General features: G+C 39.3%; 1 protein-coding gene across 1 annotated transcript in view; it reads right to left on the bottom strand.

Annotated features, from left to right (window-relative positions):
* Nucleotides 1-221: 221 nt before the first annotated feature.
* The window catches only part of myo6b (myosin VIb), a 36,443-nt gene continuing 17,601 nt past the window's right edge, over nt 222-19,063 (bottom strand). Inside the window, exons 19-33 of the mRNA XM_054613646.1 lie at nt 17,882-17,920; nt 17,681-17,774; nt 17,176-17,306; nt 16,859-16,936; nt 16,591-16,720; nt 15,335-15,425; nt 14,305-14,455; nt 12,899-13,107; nt 12,713-12,791; nt 10,094-10,254; nt 9,878-9,928; nt 6,452-6,555; nt 3,158-3,292; nt 2,047-2,265; nt 222-1,359 (exon numbers count right to left, since the gene is read on the bottom strand). Of these exons, the coding sequence (XP_054469621.1) occupies nt 1,160-1,359; nt 2,047-2,265; nt 3,158-3,292; nt 6,452-6,555; nt 9,878-9,928; nt 10,094-10,254; nt 12,713-12,791; nt 12,899-13,107; nt 14,305-14,455; nt 15,335-15,425; nt 16,591-16,720; nt 16,859-16,936; nt 17,176-17,306; nt 17,681-17,774; nt 17,882-17,920 (1,872 nt within the window). The 3' untranslated portion in view covers nt 222-1,159. The remainder of the gene's footprint in view (nt 1,360-2,046; nt 2,266-3,157; nt 3,293-6,451; nt 6,556-9,877; nt 9,929-10,093; nt 10,255-12,712; nt 12,792-12,898; nt 13,108-14,304; nt 14,456-15,334; nt 15,426-16,590; nt 16,721-16,858; nt 16,937-17,175; nt 17,307-17,680; nt 17,775-17,881; nt 17,921-19,063) is intronic.

Here is a 19,063-nt window from a genome sequence, read left to right as displayed (position 1 = left end):
ATGCGAGTGAGCCTCGACTCAGTGACGCCATCAACTGCACATTAGCCTTTGTTTAATTAATCTACAAACTAATCTTGTTAGCTGCTGTTACCATCCGGATGTCAGATCCGTTTATAGGGCACTGATTACTGAATTAACGTGTTCTCACTTGTCGGTTATCGATGGTAACTCAGTAAGAAAAAGCATTCAGGAACATGAGGTCGTACTTTTATTTTCTACAGTATTCCAGTGAAAAGGTCAACATACAACTAGATCCAATTTTTAAAGTAAATCATTAGTTACAGTCGGCTACGGAATCCTTCAGTAAAGAAATGAACCTCCTGTAAATAATGGTAAAGCAGGATTGTCCAACGAGATGACTGAATTGTTCATGAGCCATCCAACACAAAGTCAAGTAATCAGCTTAATAAAATAATAGATGAATAAACACACACACACAAATTACATTATTGTTTGTAAAACAACCCGAAACCAACAAAACTGCAAACATGAAAACTAACTTCTACATTTCCCCTTTTGCATAGCAAATGAACAACAATACAAAAAAGATTCTCTTTTCAAGGATTTTAACAGTTAAGAGTTTATACACAGCAGGAAAAATAATATAGGGATAAAAAGATGAAACCTCTAAGATGGTAATAAACCCAGCACTTCTTTAAATTAATTTATCTTTCTTAAAAATTATATTTTATGACAACATGGACTACTTTGTGTGCAGTCATTAAAAAGTAATGCAAATCAAACCATCAAATGATTGTCTTCTTTTCTGTTATGAGTCCTATACCATTAAGGTTTCCGGTTAATAGCTAGATAAGCTAATTAAGACTTCCTGGGAGTGGTGCAGTGATATTATTAATTTAAGGCCTCACAGTGGGATATTCCATTCATTTAGAAGAAGACAGAGATGCTAACATTACACCAATTAGGTGTTACACTGCAAAATTAAAGATATAAAAAGACAAAGAACATACAGGTATTAAAAAGGAGACGAAACACTGCGTTCCTACAGTAAGATTATATAGAGAGCATCTTTCTCTGTGGTTACTTCTTTTCATCCCACAAACCACAGGTACACCGCACCCCCTTGAATGTGCATGTTTATGTTTGGGAGTCTGCGTATCAGTGTTGTTTTTCAGGACGCTTATCTTGATGCTGTGGTTCACTTGAGGAGACTCTGAAGCATGGCGGTGGCGTACGTGGGGCGGGCCTGCTTGTTCTCGATGGCTTTTTTGAGGTACTGAATTCCATCGCAGCGTTCCCAGATTTCTTCGAACTGCCTGGGCAGGATCTCCGCCCCCCTCTTCCTGGTCAGACCGGTCTCCTCCAGACTCAGTTCGCACATCTCCATGTCGTCTTTCCCTGAGAGGTGAACAATGAGGACAGAAAAGGACGTTTACTTGTATCTTTAGTCAGTCATCCATTTAATGCAAATTTACTCTCCTAACTCCTGTATACAAAGCATATCAAGTAGTACTGAAACATCGAAACACTTGATTTACATAATCTAAAATTTGGAATTTTAAGGATTTTGTTGCTTTGATTTATGTATATTCATAAATGTATTTATATCTTTGGATATTGGAATGTTTGTAAGACAAAAAAGTAATTGGAAGGCTTTTTTTTCTCTTTTCTGACATTGTATGGACTAAACCAGCAGTGCCAGAGGATTGGGAACCCTCAAATGATCATTAAAGACATACACAAAAGTATGTTTTATGTGAATCATTAATGTTTGCATTTTGCATTTTCCTTGTGAGTCATGAACTCTTCAATTCAACTATCTGAAAAGGAAAAAAACAATCAGTATTTGGTTGAAAAGATCCTAACTCTTTTCCAAACTAAACTGATATCCTTGACCTGCGGTGAGGTCACAAATAAAGATCGTTTCATTTTAGTCTCAAGCCGAAAAGGTCAAGAACCACTGAACTAAATGATTAACTGAAAATGTTAAGAAATAAAATATATTTTAATCAACAATAAAAAAAGCATTTTCAAGAGATGCTCTCTCTGTTATGAGATGACAAAAAGCAAAAGCTGCCGACTCACCTGCAACCAACACTATGGGTCGTTTGTCCGGGTGAAGCTCCATCTGTCTGGCTATCCACGGCCCATCGAAGTGGGCGTACCACCAGCCCTTCTTTTTATTCTGCGGGTCTTTGTACTGGTCTGCCGGTCGGATGAAGGGAATGCGGAAATATCGCTGCTGGCGGTTCATGGCCCCTTCCTGATGCTGGGCCGTCATCGGAGGAGCTGGGTTTTGTTCAGCTGCAGTGGGAGTGTGAACGTTAAGATATTATATTAGATTGTTGTTTATCTCCAGGGTCATTGGGTCTTAAATAACCATATAACACCCACACAGAACAAAGTATAAAGCTTTCAAAACATACAAGATCAATAAAGACCCAGGAAATGTCCAAATCTGTACATATTACATGGAAAAGCCAGGTAAAGCAGCTTTTAGCCTCTTATGAAATGACCTCGATAAGAACCCTGCTTCATCAGCAGAGACCAAGAACAGGATCCAAGTATATGGCAAACAAGGCACAGCTTTCAGGAGCTATCATATCAAAAGAGAAAGGCGAGTAAATATAGCGAAAGTCGAAGCAACAGTGAATCTAATATTCCCATTCCTCCATCAAACTTAATATTTGTTTTTTAAGATGATGCAAAATGCAGAGCAATGGTAATCTTTGAAGAAGCTAAATCGTATTTGTGTGTGTTTGTGGAACAGACCATGCTTGGTTGAGTTGAGAATGAAAATGAGCAAAGCAGTGAGCTGTCGTACCAGCAGCTACTGAACCCGACGAGGCATGGCTGGCAGTTACTTGCTAATTAGAACAAATATTTCTGACAGAGCCAGACAGAAGGCAGCTGCATTTTCAGGCCCTGGCGTCTCGTCGGCTAATTGAATGTTAGGAAACACAGGCAGGTTATTTGTGTGCAGGTCATTATTTCCTGCCAATGACAGCGAGAGGCACAAGTGGAGGAACTGAACACTTGTCGCCCGTAACTTAATGTTTCTGAAGTGAGGTGTGCGTGGTATGTTTATGTGCTGTGTTGGTGAATATACAGATTTGTGTTCATATCCTCAGATGATGCATTAAATGAATGTAATTTAGAGCAAAGGAATGATAGCGGGAATAATCCTTCCACCTACCGTAGTCAGTGATAGATTTAGGGGCCCTCTGATCACTCCCGTCATCGGTACGTTTCTTGTTCTTGGACTTCCATGCGTGATAGACCTTCAGACGGCGGTGGAACTCCTCTCTGCAGGCCGCCAGCAGGTCAATGTCTGTCAACACAACATGACAACAGTGAGTATTGAAATAATTGCAACAAGCAAAGACCAGAGTATTTGTCTCCATGCAATGCTGACTGGTCTCAACACTGGTCTCTGTCACTTGTTTTTAAAAATAAGTATAATTTGATATTAAGAGTTTGAAATAAACTTTGCATGTGCCTCCAAAAAAAAATCATATTCTTTTTATGTAAAATGTTAAAAGAGTACTTGATAAATAATTGAACTTAAAATTGAGGCATCAGATATTTAAACTATTTGTCTCTAGTGTGGGTCAAGTTTCAAAGTTAACTTATGTCTAACATCAGATGCAGTTTTACTACACTACAGTTATTTTATGTTCGGTGAACATGATGTTCAACATCAGATAAAATAATACATGTGTCATGAGGTCAACTGTTGAAAGAAATGAAACATTATTTTAAAATAACAACTTCAGACATGCTGGTAGGCTGATTTTGTTACCTTACAGAGCCAGGCTAGCTGTCTTTATGCTAAGCTAAGCTAACCACCTGCTGGCTGTAGCTTTATAATGAATGGATTTCTGGAAAGAGACATGTTGAATTTTCTTTAATGTATTTTTTTGGGCACTTTGACTACCATCATATAGAGCGGGTAAAATAAGTATTGAACACGTCACCATTTTTCTCAGTAAATATATTTCTAAAGGTGCTATTGACATGAAATGTTCACCAGATGTCGGTAACAACCCAAGTAATCCATACATACAAAGAAAACCAAACAAATAAGTTCAGAAATTAAGTTATGTGTAATAAAATGGAATGACACAGGGAAAAAGTATTGAACACATGAAGAAAGGGAGGTGCAAAAAGGCATGGAAAGCCAGGACACCAGCTGAAATCTATCAGTAATTAGAAAGCAATCCTGCCCCTTGTCAGTGCAAATTAATATCAGCTGGTTCAGTCCCAACTGATGGCCTATAAAAAGGTGTCTCATTACCAAGGTGTCACACAAGAAACATCTCATGATATGTAAAAGCAAAGAGCTCTCTCAAGACCTTCGCAGCCTTATTGTTGCAAAACATACTGATGGCATTGGTTGCAGAAAGATTTCTAAACTTCTGAATGTTCTGGTGAGCACTGTGGGGCCATAATCTGGAAGTGGAAAGAACATAATTTCACAATAAACCGGCCACGACCAGGTGCTCCTCGCAAGATTTCTGACAGAGGAGTGAAAATAATTATCAGAAGAGCCAAGGACCACTTGTGGAGAGCTTCAGAAAGACCTGGAATTAGCAGGTACAATTGTTTCAAAGAAAACAAAAAATAAGTAATGCACTCAACCGCCGTGGGCTGTATGCACGCTCACCACGCAAGACTCCATTGCTGTAGAGAAAGCATGTTGAAGCTCGTTTAAAGTTTGCTACACAACATTTAGACAAGCCTGTGAAATACTGGGAGAATATAGTCTGGTCAGATGAGACCAAAATTGAACTCTTTGGATGCCATAATACACACCATGATTGGAGGTCAAATAGCACTGCACATCACCCCAAAAACACCACACCAACAGTGAAGTTTGGAGGTGGGAACATCATGGTGTGGGGCTGTTTTTCAGCATACGGCACTGGCAAACTTCATATAATTGAAGGAAGGATGAATGAAAAAATGTACCGAGACATTCTTGATAAAAATCTGCCGCCATCTACCAGGATGATGAAGATGAAACGAGGGTGGACATTTAAGCAAGACAATGAGCCCAAACACACAGCCAAGGAAACTCTCAATTGGTTTCAGAGAAAGAAAATAAAGCTGCTAGAATGGCCCAGCCAATCACCTGACTTGAATCCAACAGAAAATCTATGGAAAGAACTAAAGATCAGAGTTCATAGAAGAGGCCCACGGAACCTTCAAGATTTGAAGACTGTTTGTGTGGAAGAATGGGCCAAAATCACACCTGAGCAATGCATGTGACTAGTTTCTCCATACAGGAGGCGTCTTGAAGCTTACCAACAAAGGCTTTTGTACCAAGTACTAAATACATTTCAGTAAGCGTGTTCAATACTTTTTCCCTGTGTCATTCCATTTTATTACACATAACTTAATTTCTGAACTTATTTGTTTGGTTTTCTTTGTATGTATGGATTACTTGGGTTGTTACCGACATCTGGTGAACATTTCATGTCAATAGCACCTTTAGAAATATATTTACTGAGAAAAATGGTGAGGTGTTCAATACTTATTTTACCCGCTGTATATAGTGCCGTAGAGTCCCTTTATATCGGACAGAGGGGCGACACTCTGCAACTCACACCAAAACGATCTAGATTGATAAAAAGTACAGGTAAGAGAAAAAATATGTATTGTTTTTATGTTGGGGCGAACTGTACCTTTTACACTCGAAATATAACACAGGATAATGAGTAGTTTAGTGGCTCACACTGTTATCTCCTCTATAAAGCAATAGATATAAACCATTCATAGCATGCAGTTATTTAAGTGAACATAAGGCTATAATCAGTTAGACTTCAAACACAGCTTTTTGGTATCACCACCAGCACCGCCAAAGCAAATGGGTTCCACAAATTAGCCAGATGTCCTTGGAATCCCACAGGGGATATCAGAGTCCCTACCACAGATCAGAGTACTGTATACAGTGGCAATTATAAAAGCACCGACAAGTGTGAAGGCAGAAAGGCATCTGCTTTTCCCAGCCAACCCTCTTTTCATGAGAGGGTTGGCTGGGAATGACTAGGAAGGGCAGTAATGGTGATAATTTCCTCTCTCCACCAATAAAATGCATGCTGATGAGTCGTAGCAGCTGTGGGAACATCCTCAGATTGGTCTTTTGATTTTTTCAGGCAAGATATCTTGTGTCCACACTCCAGTCTGTACAGCTGCAGCCTCAGCTTTTTAACACTTTGGCTGTTCAATACATCACGGAGAGCGAAAACGACAGCGAGTGCAGATTAAATGTTTTTTGGGTGCCAAAACATGAGCTGCTGCTGAATTATTAATGCTGGCCCTGAGAACTGTAAATACATTTGGGATGAAGGAGGGAAAATAGTTAAATCATGCATTTCATCAAGAGCTCTGCCACCTTAATCTGTTTGTAAAAGGCTGGTTGAGTGCACACACACTCTGTTTAGTTAATAAAGGTGGCATTGTGCTCAACTCGTTTGGGATTTCTCACCACAGGAAGTATTGATGACATCTCGCAGCTCGGCGTACTTCCACTTGCTGAGGTCGTACTTTTTCACACCAGCAGCAGCTTTAGTCGCCTGCACTTGAGGACCCCTGTAGGCAAGGAACAGATGAACGTAGGTGTGTGTGAGAGAGATAAAAAAGAAAAAGAAGTGTGAAGACAGGGGTGACAAGGTCGGAGTAACAGAGATTAAAGGTTGGAGGATGCTTTTTTTTCAACGCTGAATATATAATTCAAGTTTTACAATCAAAAAAAAGAACGGGAGAAACACAGCACTAAGTTCAACATTTGATGTGTAATTACACTGGATCTAATCATTTTCAAGCACAGTGTGATGTGAATTTCCAATGGCAGACAAAATAGATGAATATTAAAAGAATCATGACTGATTAAGTTCATCGCCCTCAGTGAGAAATGAAAACGGATGCCTCACTTCTTCAAGAGCCCCTCATTGTCTCAGCCGATTAAATTCACATTAGGGGCCGGTCAGCAGGGGAGCCCAAGAGTAGAGTTTGTCCGTATCATTGCAGCAGCCTATGCTTCAACTCCACTTAAAATGATGCAAAGTTCTCCTCATGTTAAAACTTGCCAGATGTTGGTTTACATCTGCTTGCATTATGAGTGTGTTTTATTCCAGGTTTATCTTAACAGGACTGCGAGATGACTGAAAAATGAAGGTGAAATGGTGCAGCGCTGTATTATATGAATCAAACTGGTGCTGCAGAGATTCAGCTACTTGAATGACTTCTGCATGAAGTCTGAGCTCATGTCAGCTGTGTCTCCAGCTCCCCTGCTGAGTTGAGGCTGCTAATTCAATCATGCAAAGGATTTACCTCCTCTATTTACAGTCAGCATAGCTGCTAATGTCTCAGAGAAGAGGATTACTGATCTACGAATCATCAGATTACAATTACCATTTATAATTCATACTGACTAGAAAGATGATTCAGGATCATCGTCAGTCTGGCTGAGACATGTGCCAGTGTGTGATGGTGAGGAACCAGGGGCTGAGGCTTTACTTTTTGCTGCAGCACGGAAAGATGAAGTGGAGGCAAAGCTTCGACCAGCTCTTTGCTTTTGGCAGTAGGTGAACAGAAAAACTGATAACTGTAGAAAGAAGGAAGTGGTCCTCCGGCCGCTACACCAGCAATGGCAGCAAGTGCATGTAGTTCTACTGCACGCAGGCTTTAATGCATTTAAGCTAAATGGTACGCACATGTAACAGGTAACGTGACCTTTGGAGCCTCTTTCCTGCAACAGATCTCCATTTGGTTTCAGGGGGTCAGGTGACTGACAGGGTTAGCGGCGGACATGCGACATGGCCCCTGGATGCCTGAGCCGACACTGACAAGATTACAGCCTATTGGATCAAATGTAATTCTGTGCTCACCGGACCTGCGGATCAGGCTCATGCAGGCTTTGAGAAAACTTCTCCTGGCTTTATGGAGATTCAATCACACTGCTCAATGAGAACAAAGTGCACCTTGACTAAACTATTGTGTGAGTCTATTATATAGGGAATAATGGATGGGTGAACAAGGGATTTTGAGCACAGCTAGTTTGAAAGGTACATCAAAGAGTAAGTGAAACATTTATTCAAAGCCATACACCAAATTATATATCTGTACTTTGATGAAACACGTTTGTTAATATTGTATGATTAAGAAATATGATTTTTCCCAATCATGAATCATGAAGAACGTTCATATTTAATTTTCTCTAGCTAGCTAGTGTTACCTTGCTAATTCCACCAGGCTTTCATGCTAATGTTACACTGGTTATAGAAAATGGCAAGCTTGTTGCCAGCGGCAGCCATTAGACCCGGGGATAAAGTTACACTTAAAACTGTAAGTAACCATGGGAACAGTACAACGTATTATGTTCCTGTACATAACTTGGAGTGTTTAAAAACAGAACTGAGTTCATTCTGTGCTCTCAACATTAGGGACTAGATATAGTACTATTTTTATCATTGTTAATATAGTACATCACATATTTTATAGCAGTTGTAAGAAAAATTGGAACATTGTCAGTTGTCTTCATCAAAAGCCACTGATATCATTAATGGTGTTAAAGTTAGAAGTTTAGTTTAGTTGTAGTATCAGTCCCTCATTCTTTGGCACTTGCTGTCATTTCCCTTTTCCCAATTCATTTTAGCTGAACGTCACGATTCCACTGAGTTGATTGGAGGGTTATTCAGATCACCTGTTGAACAGGTTGTGGGGACTGGCTCCTAATTAAGAATTTAGTACAGCTTGGTGCCTTTCCCCTCTTGACCAATCAGGGTGTGGCGACGGCCTTTCTGTTGGGCTTAAGAGAGTTGGGAAATCACAAACTCAGGACTTTCTGGTCCTTGTTTTAGCATATTAAGCCGGAGGCTCTGGTCTTTTAGCCCTTTTGAAGCTTCTTTGCTGTCTTAACTTTTCTGATTGAGGTTGGGCATTCTGATCCTTCCTTGACTTAATGCAAATCTCATTTCAGCAGATATTGTCAGCTAGAAACTCAGGTCTTTAGGCCATTTTGAGACTTCTTTGCTTCTCCTAACTTCTCTGACTGGGGTGATTTTGAGCTTTCCGAAACCATCTGGAATGAATATTAAAGAACACCTTTCGTTTGTGCCCACAAGCTTTATTTATTTTTGTTTATTGGTTTATCTCATTAAAACCCTTTTATGCTCCATTCCTTATTATCAAAGAGGTATTTTCTTATAAAGGAAGATGTATTTTTTCATTATTATTATTATTAAGGACACATTTTCTTTATTGTGAGAACACATTAGATTTGTTTCCTTAAGTAAATATTTTTGAACTCCAGATTCTTTCGATCAGCTGAAATCCTGGGAATCTGAGGCTAAGACCTACAGCAAGACATCTTGTGTAATTCTCAGACTACATATAAACTACACATGTATCTGTGAGGACATGAACACCTAACAAATGTCTAACAATTCAGAGTATGAGTCACAGGAAGCAAATAGACAGTCAAGCCCATGAGCTTGTTCTGTGTACCAGCACTGCTAAAGGACAAAGACAATCTGTATCGAGCCAATTAAGATCAGTGAAACAAAAAGATCACATACTGCACATTCTGATCCAGCTCTCATTTATGATATAGTGTGTCATCTTCATCTTTGAGTAAGAAATGATCACTCATAATCATCCTCTAAATTGCATATGTTATGATTCATGCCACATAAAATAACACATGCAAGACATCTAAATTTGACTGATTTCTTTAAATCAATGGATCTTCATTTGGCTTTGCATTGCTGGTATAATCCTGCAGTTATTCTAAGGAACTGAGAAGTGTTACTACGACGGAGGACAAGACAGACAGCGAGGGAGTGACTGATTATTGTTTGCGTTAGGTTCACTTGGACACGGACGGTTACAGAAACCTGTGTCGATATCTTACATGGCTCTGGCTGAGGATGAAGAGATAGGAAGATCTGAAAAAGAATCGTCACTGGGGGAAAAAACACAGCAACAGGAAAAAGTTACACACGCATGCGGTGATCAAAATGACATTTTGTTTAACCTGGAGGTTATTGGTCACGCTGTTTGTTTACTGTGCACAAAAGCAGATTATACATCAGAGGTTTACTGTCCATTGTGTTAAATCATGAAATACCTGCGCAGGCTTGCGTCCAGCTGGGCCTCCTCAGTGATGAGCTCGGCCTCACTCTGAGCGATTCTCATGGCTAACTCTCTGTCTCTCCTCTCCTGCTCCACTATGGTGGAGCGCTGGACCTGCTCCTGGTGCTCCAGAGCCAACTGAATATCCAACTCAGCCTGTAAAAAAACCACACAAACACATTGCAACTTTTTATGTAACTTTACAAAATCTACATAAACCTAGATCTGTCTAAATACTGCGTCTGGACTGTGGGCCAGACCCTTTCATAACAATTGGAGCTCTGCTGTGAGCCCAAGCCTGATTAGACATATTTATCCAGGTTGTAGAGCTGCTCATGAAGCTTTACTGGTCATTTGTCTAGACACAACAGGGCCTACAACACACAAACACTCAACAACAAACAGTTGGAAAAATTATTATTATTATTATTATTATTTAAGTTTGACCCAGATTCAAACTCCAGGTTTATATTTAGAATAGAAACTTAGATATATAATATAGATATATAATAGAACACAATTTACTATACAGCCAAAAGGCACCTAGAGGGCATACATATACAAATCAATAAATATGTATGTGTATCAAAGATATATTCATCTCCTTATAGAAAGCCACTAATGTAGTCCACAATGGCTACTTTTCTCTGAGGGGCTTTAAATATGAATGCCCCTCCATTTAATAATATATTATTTATAATGTAGAATGGTCCAATCAGCAGCTGTGACACATGATCTCAGTGAAGCATGAGAACAAAAACTTTAAATTGTGATGGCCTCAGTATGAAAGTTGAGCTGCTATATAGCTTGTGTAAGCAGGTTTTATAGATTATTACCTTGCATTCTGCTCAAAAATGATTTATTACACAGATTTTATGCTAAACTCCCAAATCTCCATTGGCACTCACCCAGTAAATCTGAGTATCTTTTGCACAAAAGTAAAATCTAATTATAAGGCATATCAGATGCATTGACTACTTAACTCACATTTTCCAAAGAGGACATAATGGCAACACTGAGGCGGAACAGGTGTGTGTGTGTGTGTGTGTGTGTGTGTGTGTGTGTGTGTGTGTGTGTGTGTGTGTGTGTGTGTGTGTGTGTGTGTGTGTGTGTGTGTGTGTGTGTGTGTGTGTGTGTGTGTGTGTGTGTGTGATGATGATAAGACCAGAGAAGAAAAAGGAATAGCAATAACACAAAAAAGTGACAAATGTGAGGAGAGTGAGTGAAACAGGCAGAGATGGAAAGAGGTGACAATGTGTGGATGAGAATAGAAGGCATGATAATAATGATAGCGATAAAGTAGCTTAGTTAGGAGAAACTTGACAGGAAGTGGAATCATAAATCAACACCCTGTGGGAAACCCACTGGGAATCTGACCAATGTCATGACCCAGCTGTTGCCAAGGGAGATGGGGCACATAGAGGAAATATTAGAACCATAACGGTGGTTTTGTGTGATTTTTCAAGAACTATATACTACATAATTTTCAGCCATGGGAGTCATTTGTATACCCAGTAGAGAATGAACCCCAAGGGATGAAATAAAATAACTTTTGAAGTTAAGATAGTGGGACGCTGTTACAACAAGGACTGTTGAAAACATTCTTGTTGTGTTCAAATTCATATAGAAAACGTACAGTCCACGTTTAAGTCCATGTGAAGTCTCATATGGTGGAGCTATGTTTAACCGCCCTACTCCAATTGCTTAGTTTGTTGCCATTTTGGGTCTCACTGGTAATCATTAGTAGCCGTGACAATGTGCGGCTGGTATTGTTTTCAGGTTGTGGGTCTGTGTGTGTGTCATTGTGGCAAAATGTGGTCCTGAAGACAAAACTATCTACTTTTTTGGTACTTTGCCAGGCAGTTATATTTCTGTCTGTAGACAGATTTTGTCAATACACAGCCACAAACGTTCACTGGTGTGTAGTTGAGGTCAGAATACAGTAATGTTGACAGAGATTCCTAGAAAACCAGCAAATGTCCAGAGGCTGGAACCGGTGATCTTTTGGCATTTTTAATTGATTATCAAAATTATTTTCTGTTGATTTACTGAGCCAATAATTCACTCGTCGTTTTAGCTCTATTGATGTTAAGTAAAAAAATTACAAACACTTTAATTTCATAAATTGATTGAACTCTGCTGAAAAGATTTCCTGTGATAAACACAGTATATCTGTCAGCATATCTTTTCATTTTTCTTAAAACTTGGAAATAGGGGGAGAAATCATAATAACTCAGTGACAGGCTTTCTTTTTTCACAAACAATACTGCTCATTATACTGTAGTAACCGATCCAATGAAGTCCAAGCTCAGTCTAGGATTAGGATTAAGTCTAGGAAACCATCTTGCTTGAATGTGATTATGAGTGTAAAGGTCGGTTACCTTATCTGAAGTAAACATGAAGCTTAGAAGAGACTTCAGTGAGTCATGAGTTAATAAATATGTGCACCTAAAATAAATCAAATCTACTTAAAGTAGAAAGCAGTATACACAACTTAGTTTTCATTTTCCAGGTCACCTTTTTAAATACCTGCCCTGGGCCTCCTAATGTTTTAGCAGGACATTATAACAGTCGACCATAAAGTAAACATATAATGTGTAAAGGTGGTTCAAACCTGTATTACTTTCTCTTCCTCCTCTCTCTTTTTTCTATCCTCCTCCTCTTGCTTTCTCTTCAGCTCCATCACTGATTTCCTAAAATGTTTAGAGAAAATACATTTTTACTAAGACTGACAGAGAATTTATAGTTTGAAATGTTTTCCATAATTTCTACTAATAATCCCCCCCAAACCATAATTTACAGTCTTCTGTCCTCCTCCTCCTGTTTGCGTCGTTGCTCTTCTTTCTCCCTCGTCTTCCTCTCTTTATCCATCTCCTCCTCGATGCGTTTCAGCCTCTCGCCCTCTTCCTCCTCCTGCTTCTTCTTTTGCATCGAGGAGAGCAGCTGCTCTGAGCGTTTCACCAGCCCCTGGTACTCTGTGTCAATCTCTTTCCTGGTCATCACTGTGGCCTAGGGGTCAAGAGAAAGATCAGAATGGCAGGTCTCAAAATGAAGAAATACTTTTTATTTACACAATTACTTATAGATGTTTATCCACAATAAAAACTGACGAGATTCACTCAGGATTGCATTTGCTTTCTTTCAATCCCAGAAGTCACTCTGGGATAGGCCACTATAGGCCTGACTCGGCACAGACTCCACCGTTACCATGGCACAACTTTCTCATGTGGCAACGAGGAAATACACTGACACACTGCAGCCACAATGCTCAATTCCCCACTATGCTTGTCAGACAATCATCGGGAGGGAGAAGAGGTCACCGTATTGTGAAGATTCATTAGAGTGAGTCTCTAACTGTGGCACAGGGAGAGAAGATGACATGGTCTTGTCCCATGGTCTAAATGACAGCCATCGGCATCCCATGCATTATTCATTCACAGACCCGCCAGAAGCAATTTCTAAGCACTTAAAATGCAATGATTGTCGACATATGCTAATATGCTAACAGAGGAAGATTGAGAGGTGGGAGAGGCTGGTTGGGGTAGAGGGCAGAGAAAGGTGCTTCACTCTGTGAGCACCCTAATCATATCGGTGGATTGCATACAGGTACCTATAGAGTACAACATTTCAAGAAATTCAACACTATTGGGGAGTCAGTGCCCTGATGTCTGGATAGCATGTTGATGTGTTTGTGATGATAAGCCGTACCTGCAGGGTCCAATAAGACCGGTGATTATTGCAAAGGGAGAGCTGGGAGATCACTAACCAAGTTTGGTAATTTAGCAAAGCAGTCTTTATAAGTTATATTATTGGAGAGGATAAGATTTCTTCTTCGCCCAGCTCTTCCTTTTTATCCTGAGGCGATTGAAAATATTGATTCTGAGAGAAAGAATGAGAAAAGGGCACAGCACACTTAGGAAAGGGCGAAGGAGAGTAGAACAGGAGACGACTGGTTGTGCCGGGGAGTTACAGGTGTAGATGTAGAAAAACCACACAAATCTGAGGAAGTCATGCTTAAAGCAAGATACGTACATGCTCTAAAAAAATCTACCCCCGATTAACACACAGAGAAACAGAGAAACATGTTTCATTGCTCACACTCTATCAAGCTCAAAGCACCTGAAAGAAAACGGTTGACATGAGCAGCTTTAGAATCACCAGAGCATCAAACCTCGGTTTACAGGAAGGAGGTGAACACAGACTCACCTTTATCTTTGCAAACAGAGCGTCTATGGAGGCAGCCAGCTCCTGAACCTGTTTGGCCATCTCCTGCTTGCCCTCCTTCAGACCGCTCACCACCTTGTTGAACCGCTCCATGTGTTTCTTCAGGTTTCCAACCTTGACCATACCATCGATGCTATATGAGAGACATGCAAACTTAAGTTATGTTTTATATTTTAAGCCAATTATATGTCAACAATGTCTCTTTTCTCTTCCTGTAAAACGTGAAAACATTTTTGAGCGCTTATCTTGAACACAGGAATATTTACATTAATGATTCCAGTCAAATGGGATTTTGGAGGACAAGCTAACCCAAACCATCCTACAGTCTCAAATCACACTTGACTGTTAGCTTGTGGGTCATAGAGGCTAGCAGAGAAACATCATTGGTCAGAGAGGTGTGTGTGTTTAAATAACAGTTGGCAAAGTTAAAAATGCCATGTCCAATATTGAGCATTTTAAATCCCAAAGAAACTGCATCCTGACAACCTTCTGGTTCACTCTGAAATACTAAAACTTTAGAGGACCTTAGGTACCTTTTTCCTCTTTTATTTACTTTTAACCAAAAATAGATAAATTACTGTTTGGGTAAGCACCCTTTATATTGAACTACATTTGTGTACGGGGGTATAAAACATTTTCTCATGCATCACATTTTACCAATCACAATCAAAATCTGATTCTGAAAAACTATCTAAAAAAACTCATCATCTGGATGGCTGCTTCCACTAGAGCCATTTTTCAAAATACATGCAACCCAATACAGCAAGACATGCAATTTTTCCCAAAGCAGTGCAGCGAGACATCATTTCTCCAAAGATGACTTTCTAGATTGATTTGAACTCCTAAATGCTCACTATGGGAAAGCCATCAAAACCCACCAAGCGTGAATCAGTTTAAATAAAAAGGCATGAGAGAGTAAAGGGTGAAATAAAAAATAAGAGCAAATGGCACAGACAAACAAAAAGATGATGAATGATGAATGTGTGTGAGTTGGCCAGGGGAAGAGACTCACCGTGGCTTATGCTTTCTCTTACACAACCACATGCGGACAGTTTTCTGAATCTTAATGCAGGCCAGAGCTCTGTAACGCATCTTGTTCCTAACTGTTGAAGACGGGGAGGAAAAAACCGAAAGAGGATTCAAACAGATGTATAAAACAACGTATAGTTGTGACATGTCATCTCTCTTCTATATCCCTCTAATAAAGGCAAAAAAAAGAAACAGAAAAGACCCAAACAAGAAAACACATCTGCATCTGCTTCTAGATTGTTCATCATTGCAACTCTTAGATCATTTACAAACTTATTTATTCTTCAGTGCATGAAGATGCTCATCTACAAAAACCAATGCTATCTCATTGAAATAATTAAGCAATGCTTAATTGTAGATTTAAATATAATATAAAACATTAGAAGATTATATATAATTATGTATATCAGAAAGGCATGAGAAAATGTCATTGTAAAATGTACATTTTGCTACAGCTAATGTTGCTATATTGGGTAATATAGATCAGGCAAGTTGTAGTGCATATCATATGTACACTATGCATGCTCTCTCTCTCTCGCTCTCACACTCACACACACAAATGAAACTGCGATAATAAGATGAGGTGTTGAAAGAAATTAATGACCGTGACCAGGGGCATAAATTTCCGCAGGTCATTTATGTAAGAAATTTGTGGTCAAGCAGAGGCGGTGTTCTGTTATAACTCTAATGTAATTTCATTTGATGCTTTTACACAAATAACCCGAAGCCAGCCTGCACTTTGTTAAATGGTGGAAATCAATAACTTGGCAGAGTGTAATGGTTCAAGGAACCGCTTTTAGAGTACTATTCAATATTGCTAGAGGCTGCTGCTTTCAATATTTCAGAATGAATGGAAAAGCGTGAAATATGATTTAGTATAGCTATCAGAGCTACATAATAAACTGTGAGGGAATGACAAAGCATCTTATACATCATCCACCGGGAAGTGAGATAGCTTTACTAACGAAAATAACTCTTTTTTCCGTTTATTTGCAGTTTGTGTAGAAATCTCATGTGATGTGTTCATGGAGGCGTATTGGAGACCTGGAGAGGCCAATATGTTTTTATTACTAGTGTCACCTCTCTATTTAGAAAGGACTGACTGATCTCAATCCTAAAAACAAACTAAAATACACTAAAAAAGCAGGAAGCCAATCAAAATACTTTCTAATCAACACAGCAGATTCTCATATCGTGGCTGCTTAAGTTAAACATCACAAGCTCTGCTGTTCGACCCACGTTTGATGACAGACAGGCTGCACCACTGGACCTTCTTCCAACGGCTGCAAACCAACCACTGGTTGACTTTCTTCAGCAGCTCTGCGAGGTGGTCTGGATCCGACTTCATGATCTGGTCAAACTCAGCAAACTGATGCACGCGCAACGACACAAACAACACAAAAACACAAATTAAGCTATGGTCCTTGTAGTTTAAAGTATATTGGTAGAATTCTGCACATTGACATGTAACATTAATGCATAATATATTCTGTTGACTCCTCTGTACCTTTCCAGGGCGGAAGAACACTCTGGTCAGTCCAAACTTGAAGTCATTTTCATTTAGTCCAAGAGCTTTGAACAAAGCCTACAGAGGAACAAATAAACAATCAGTGACACAGCAATATTGTAGTAAGAATGTAGCGCGCCAATCTGTTGTTAGTTAATCATTTCCCAAATGGGTCAGTGTGGGTATAGGCTCTTTTTGCTAAACTAATTAGGCTTTATTTTAAATAGATAATAATTATATCATAAGTATCCTAAACCAACAGGACACTTTGTGTTTCTCCAGTTAAGCAGAAAACTATTACATTTATGTTCTCCCACCTTGCAGAAGAGTCGTGGATTCAGGCGTGTGAGCTTGTCAGGCATATATTGTTTATACATGTTGTAAAGCTCATGGAAGGGGGCTCTGGAGGGGAAACCGCCCTGCATCAGGTCCAACACCGACACCATTCCTAATCAAGATTTACACACAAGCAAAGAGAACAACAGGTTTAAAATGTCCACTACTGATAATATATCAGAGGAACATTATGAGTATTTAAGCAGGCTGAAATCTGCTAGTGTAGATACAGCATAATCTATCCGGTTTCATACATGACAAGTACCTTATCAAAGTCTAATGTGTGTGTTTGTGGGAGTGCAAGTATCCTTCTCCAGAATTCAATGAATATACTGTAAGTGGGGTCAACCTGCTTAAATTGCTCCACTAACAGTTAAGGTAAATTGTGTGAAGAGATCATTAGTATGATAACTCATCCAGAAAAATAATAAATTGTGAATATAACAACTTTCTACAGAACATGGTGTACATTGTTTTTGGTCCCACCTGAGCACTGCAGCTGTGAGAGAATCAGAGCTCCTTCAAACTTGTGGCTGACCATCTTCAGATTGGGTTTTACACAGCGGATGAAACTTGAGCCCTACGCACACAAAGAATAATAAGTGCTTATTAGTTCTGAGCAGGAAGGAAAAAATTATTTCCAGAAAAAATACAATGGACCTGACATATAACTGACATACTACTCACAGTACTGCGGAGCTTTTCCAGCAGCAGGTTCAGCTGAGTCTGTGTGTGCAAGCAGAAGAAAGGAAAAGTATGTCGATTTGATTTTAATATTTGTGATGAAGGTTGGAGCCCAGACAGACATTTCAAATGATGTAGCAATGATACACCTCCTTGTCACAGGTAGAGGAAGGGAGAAACCAGAGTTAACAGGCAAGGCAAGGCAAATTTAAGTACTGCACCTTTCAACAACAAGACAACACAAAGTTGCTTTCCATAATACGTAAAAGGCATCAAGACAAGATATAAAAGATACACAGGGCAATATGAAAGATAATATAAAAAGAAACATGCATAGGATTTAGAAGGATTAAAACCAAGTAAAAAAGAAGATTAAAATCCGATAGAAGTTTTTGGCACATCCAAACATTGATTTGTTTGATACATTTACTCTGTTTGAATGGGACCATAGGCACCTGGTGATATCGTTTTATAAATCTATGTGTCGTCTGCAAAATGATGATGATGATGATGATGATGATGAAGATATGTTGTTGTTTTCCATGAGCTGCGCTTGTGGGATTCATGAGATTCATCATATAATACGAAGACTGAACTTTTCCACTGTCTGTGTTCAAGCTGATGTCATTCAAGATATTAACACTATTCTTAGATTTAACATTGCACCTCACAGACTGCTCATTTTGACAGATGATATGTATTTCAACATGTTACCGACTGTAGAAAAGAAGAAGTCCCACATTTCCTCTAAATATAACGCATTCTAGCTGTTAGAGGCCTTTTGAAACACACATATCATATTTGTGGTTGAGTCAAAGTCTGGTGCATTAGTGATGAAAGCAAAGAAGCTAAATTAGAGATAAAAATAACTCCCGTAGATTTTTTGGTTGCTGCTGAAACAGAAGACTTACAGCTGAGAGTAAATGCACTTCTGGCTCTCTTCACAAAGTTTTGTGAGAAGGTTTAATTCTTTCTTCCTCCTATTTTTTCAATCCTCCCGTTTTCTAACTCCTCTCTATGATACCTCAAGCTGACTTTATCCAGTTGTATCCACCAAGGAAGGTTTTCTCAGAAGAAAGAGGTGGGAGGCTGGAAGAAATCTAAGGGAGGGGAACCCAGAATAGGGAGGAGAAAGAAGTATGGGAAGAAGAGTGGAAAGGTGAAAAGTTACAGAAAAGGACTGGA

This window comes from Anoplopoma fimbria, chromosome 15 (assembly GCF_027596085.1).
Source record: "Anoplopoma fimbria isolate UVic2021 breed Golden Eagle Sablefish chromosome 15, Afim_UVic_2022, whole genome shotgun sequence".
Taxonomy (NCBI): domain Eukaryota; kingdom Metazoa; phylum Chordata; class Actinopteri; order Perciformes; family Anoplopomatidae; genus Anoplopoma; species Anoplopoma fimbria.
The sequence above is the reverse complement of the archived record's forward strand: the minus strand, read 5'-3'. Positions and strand labels throughout refer to the sequence as shown.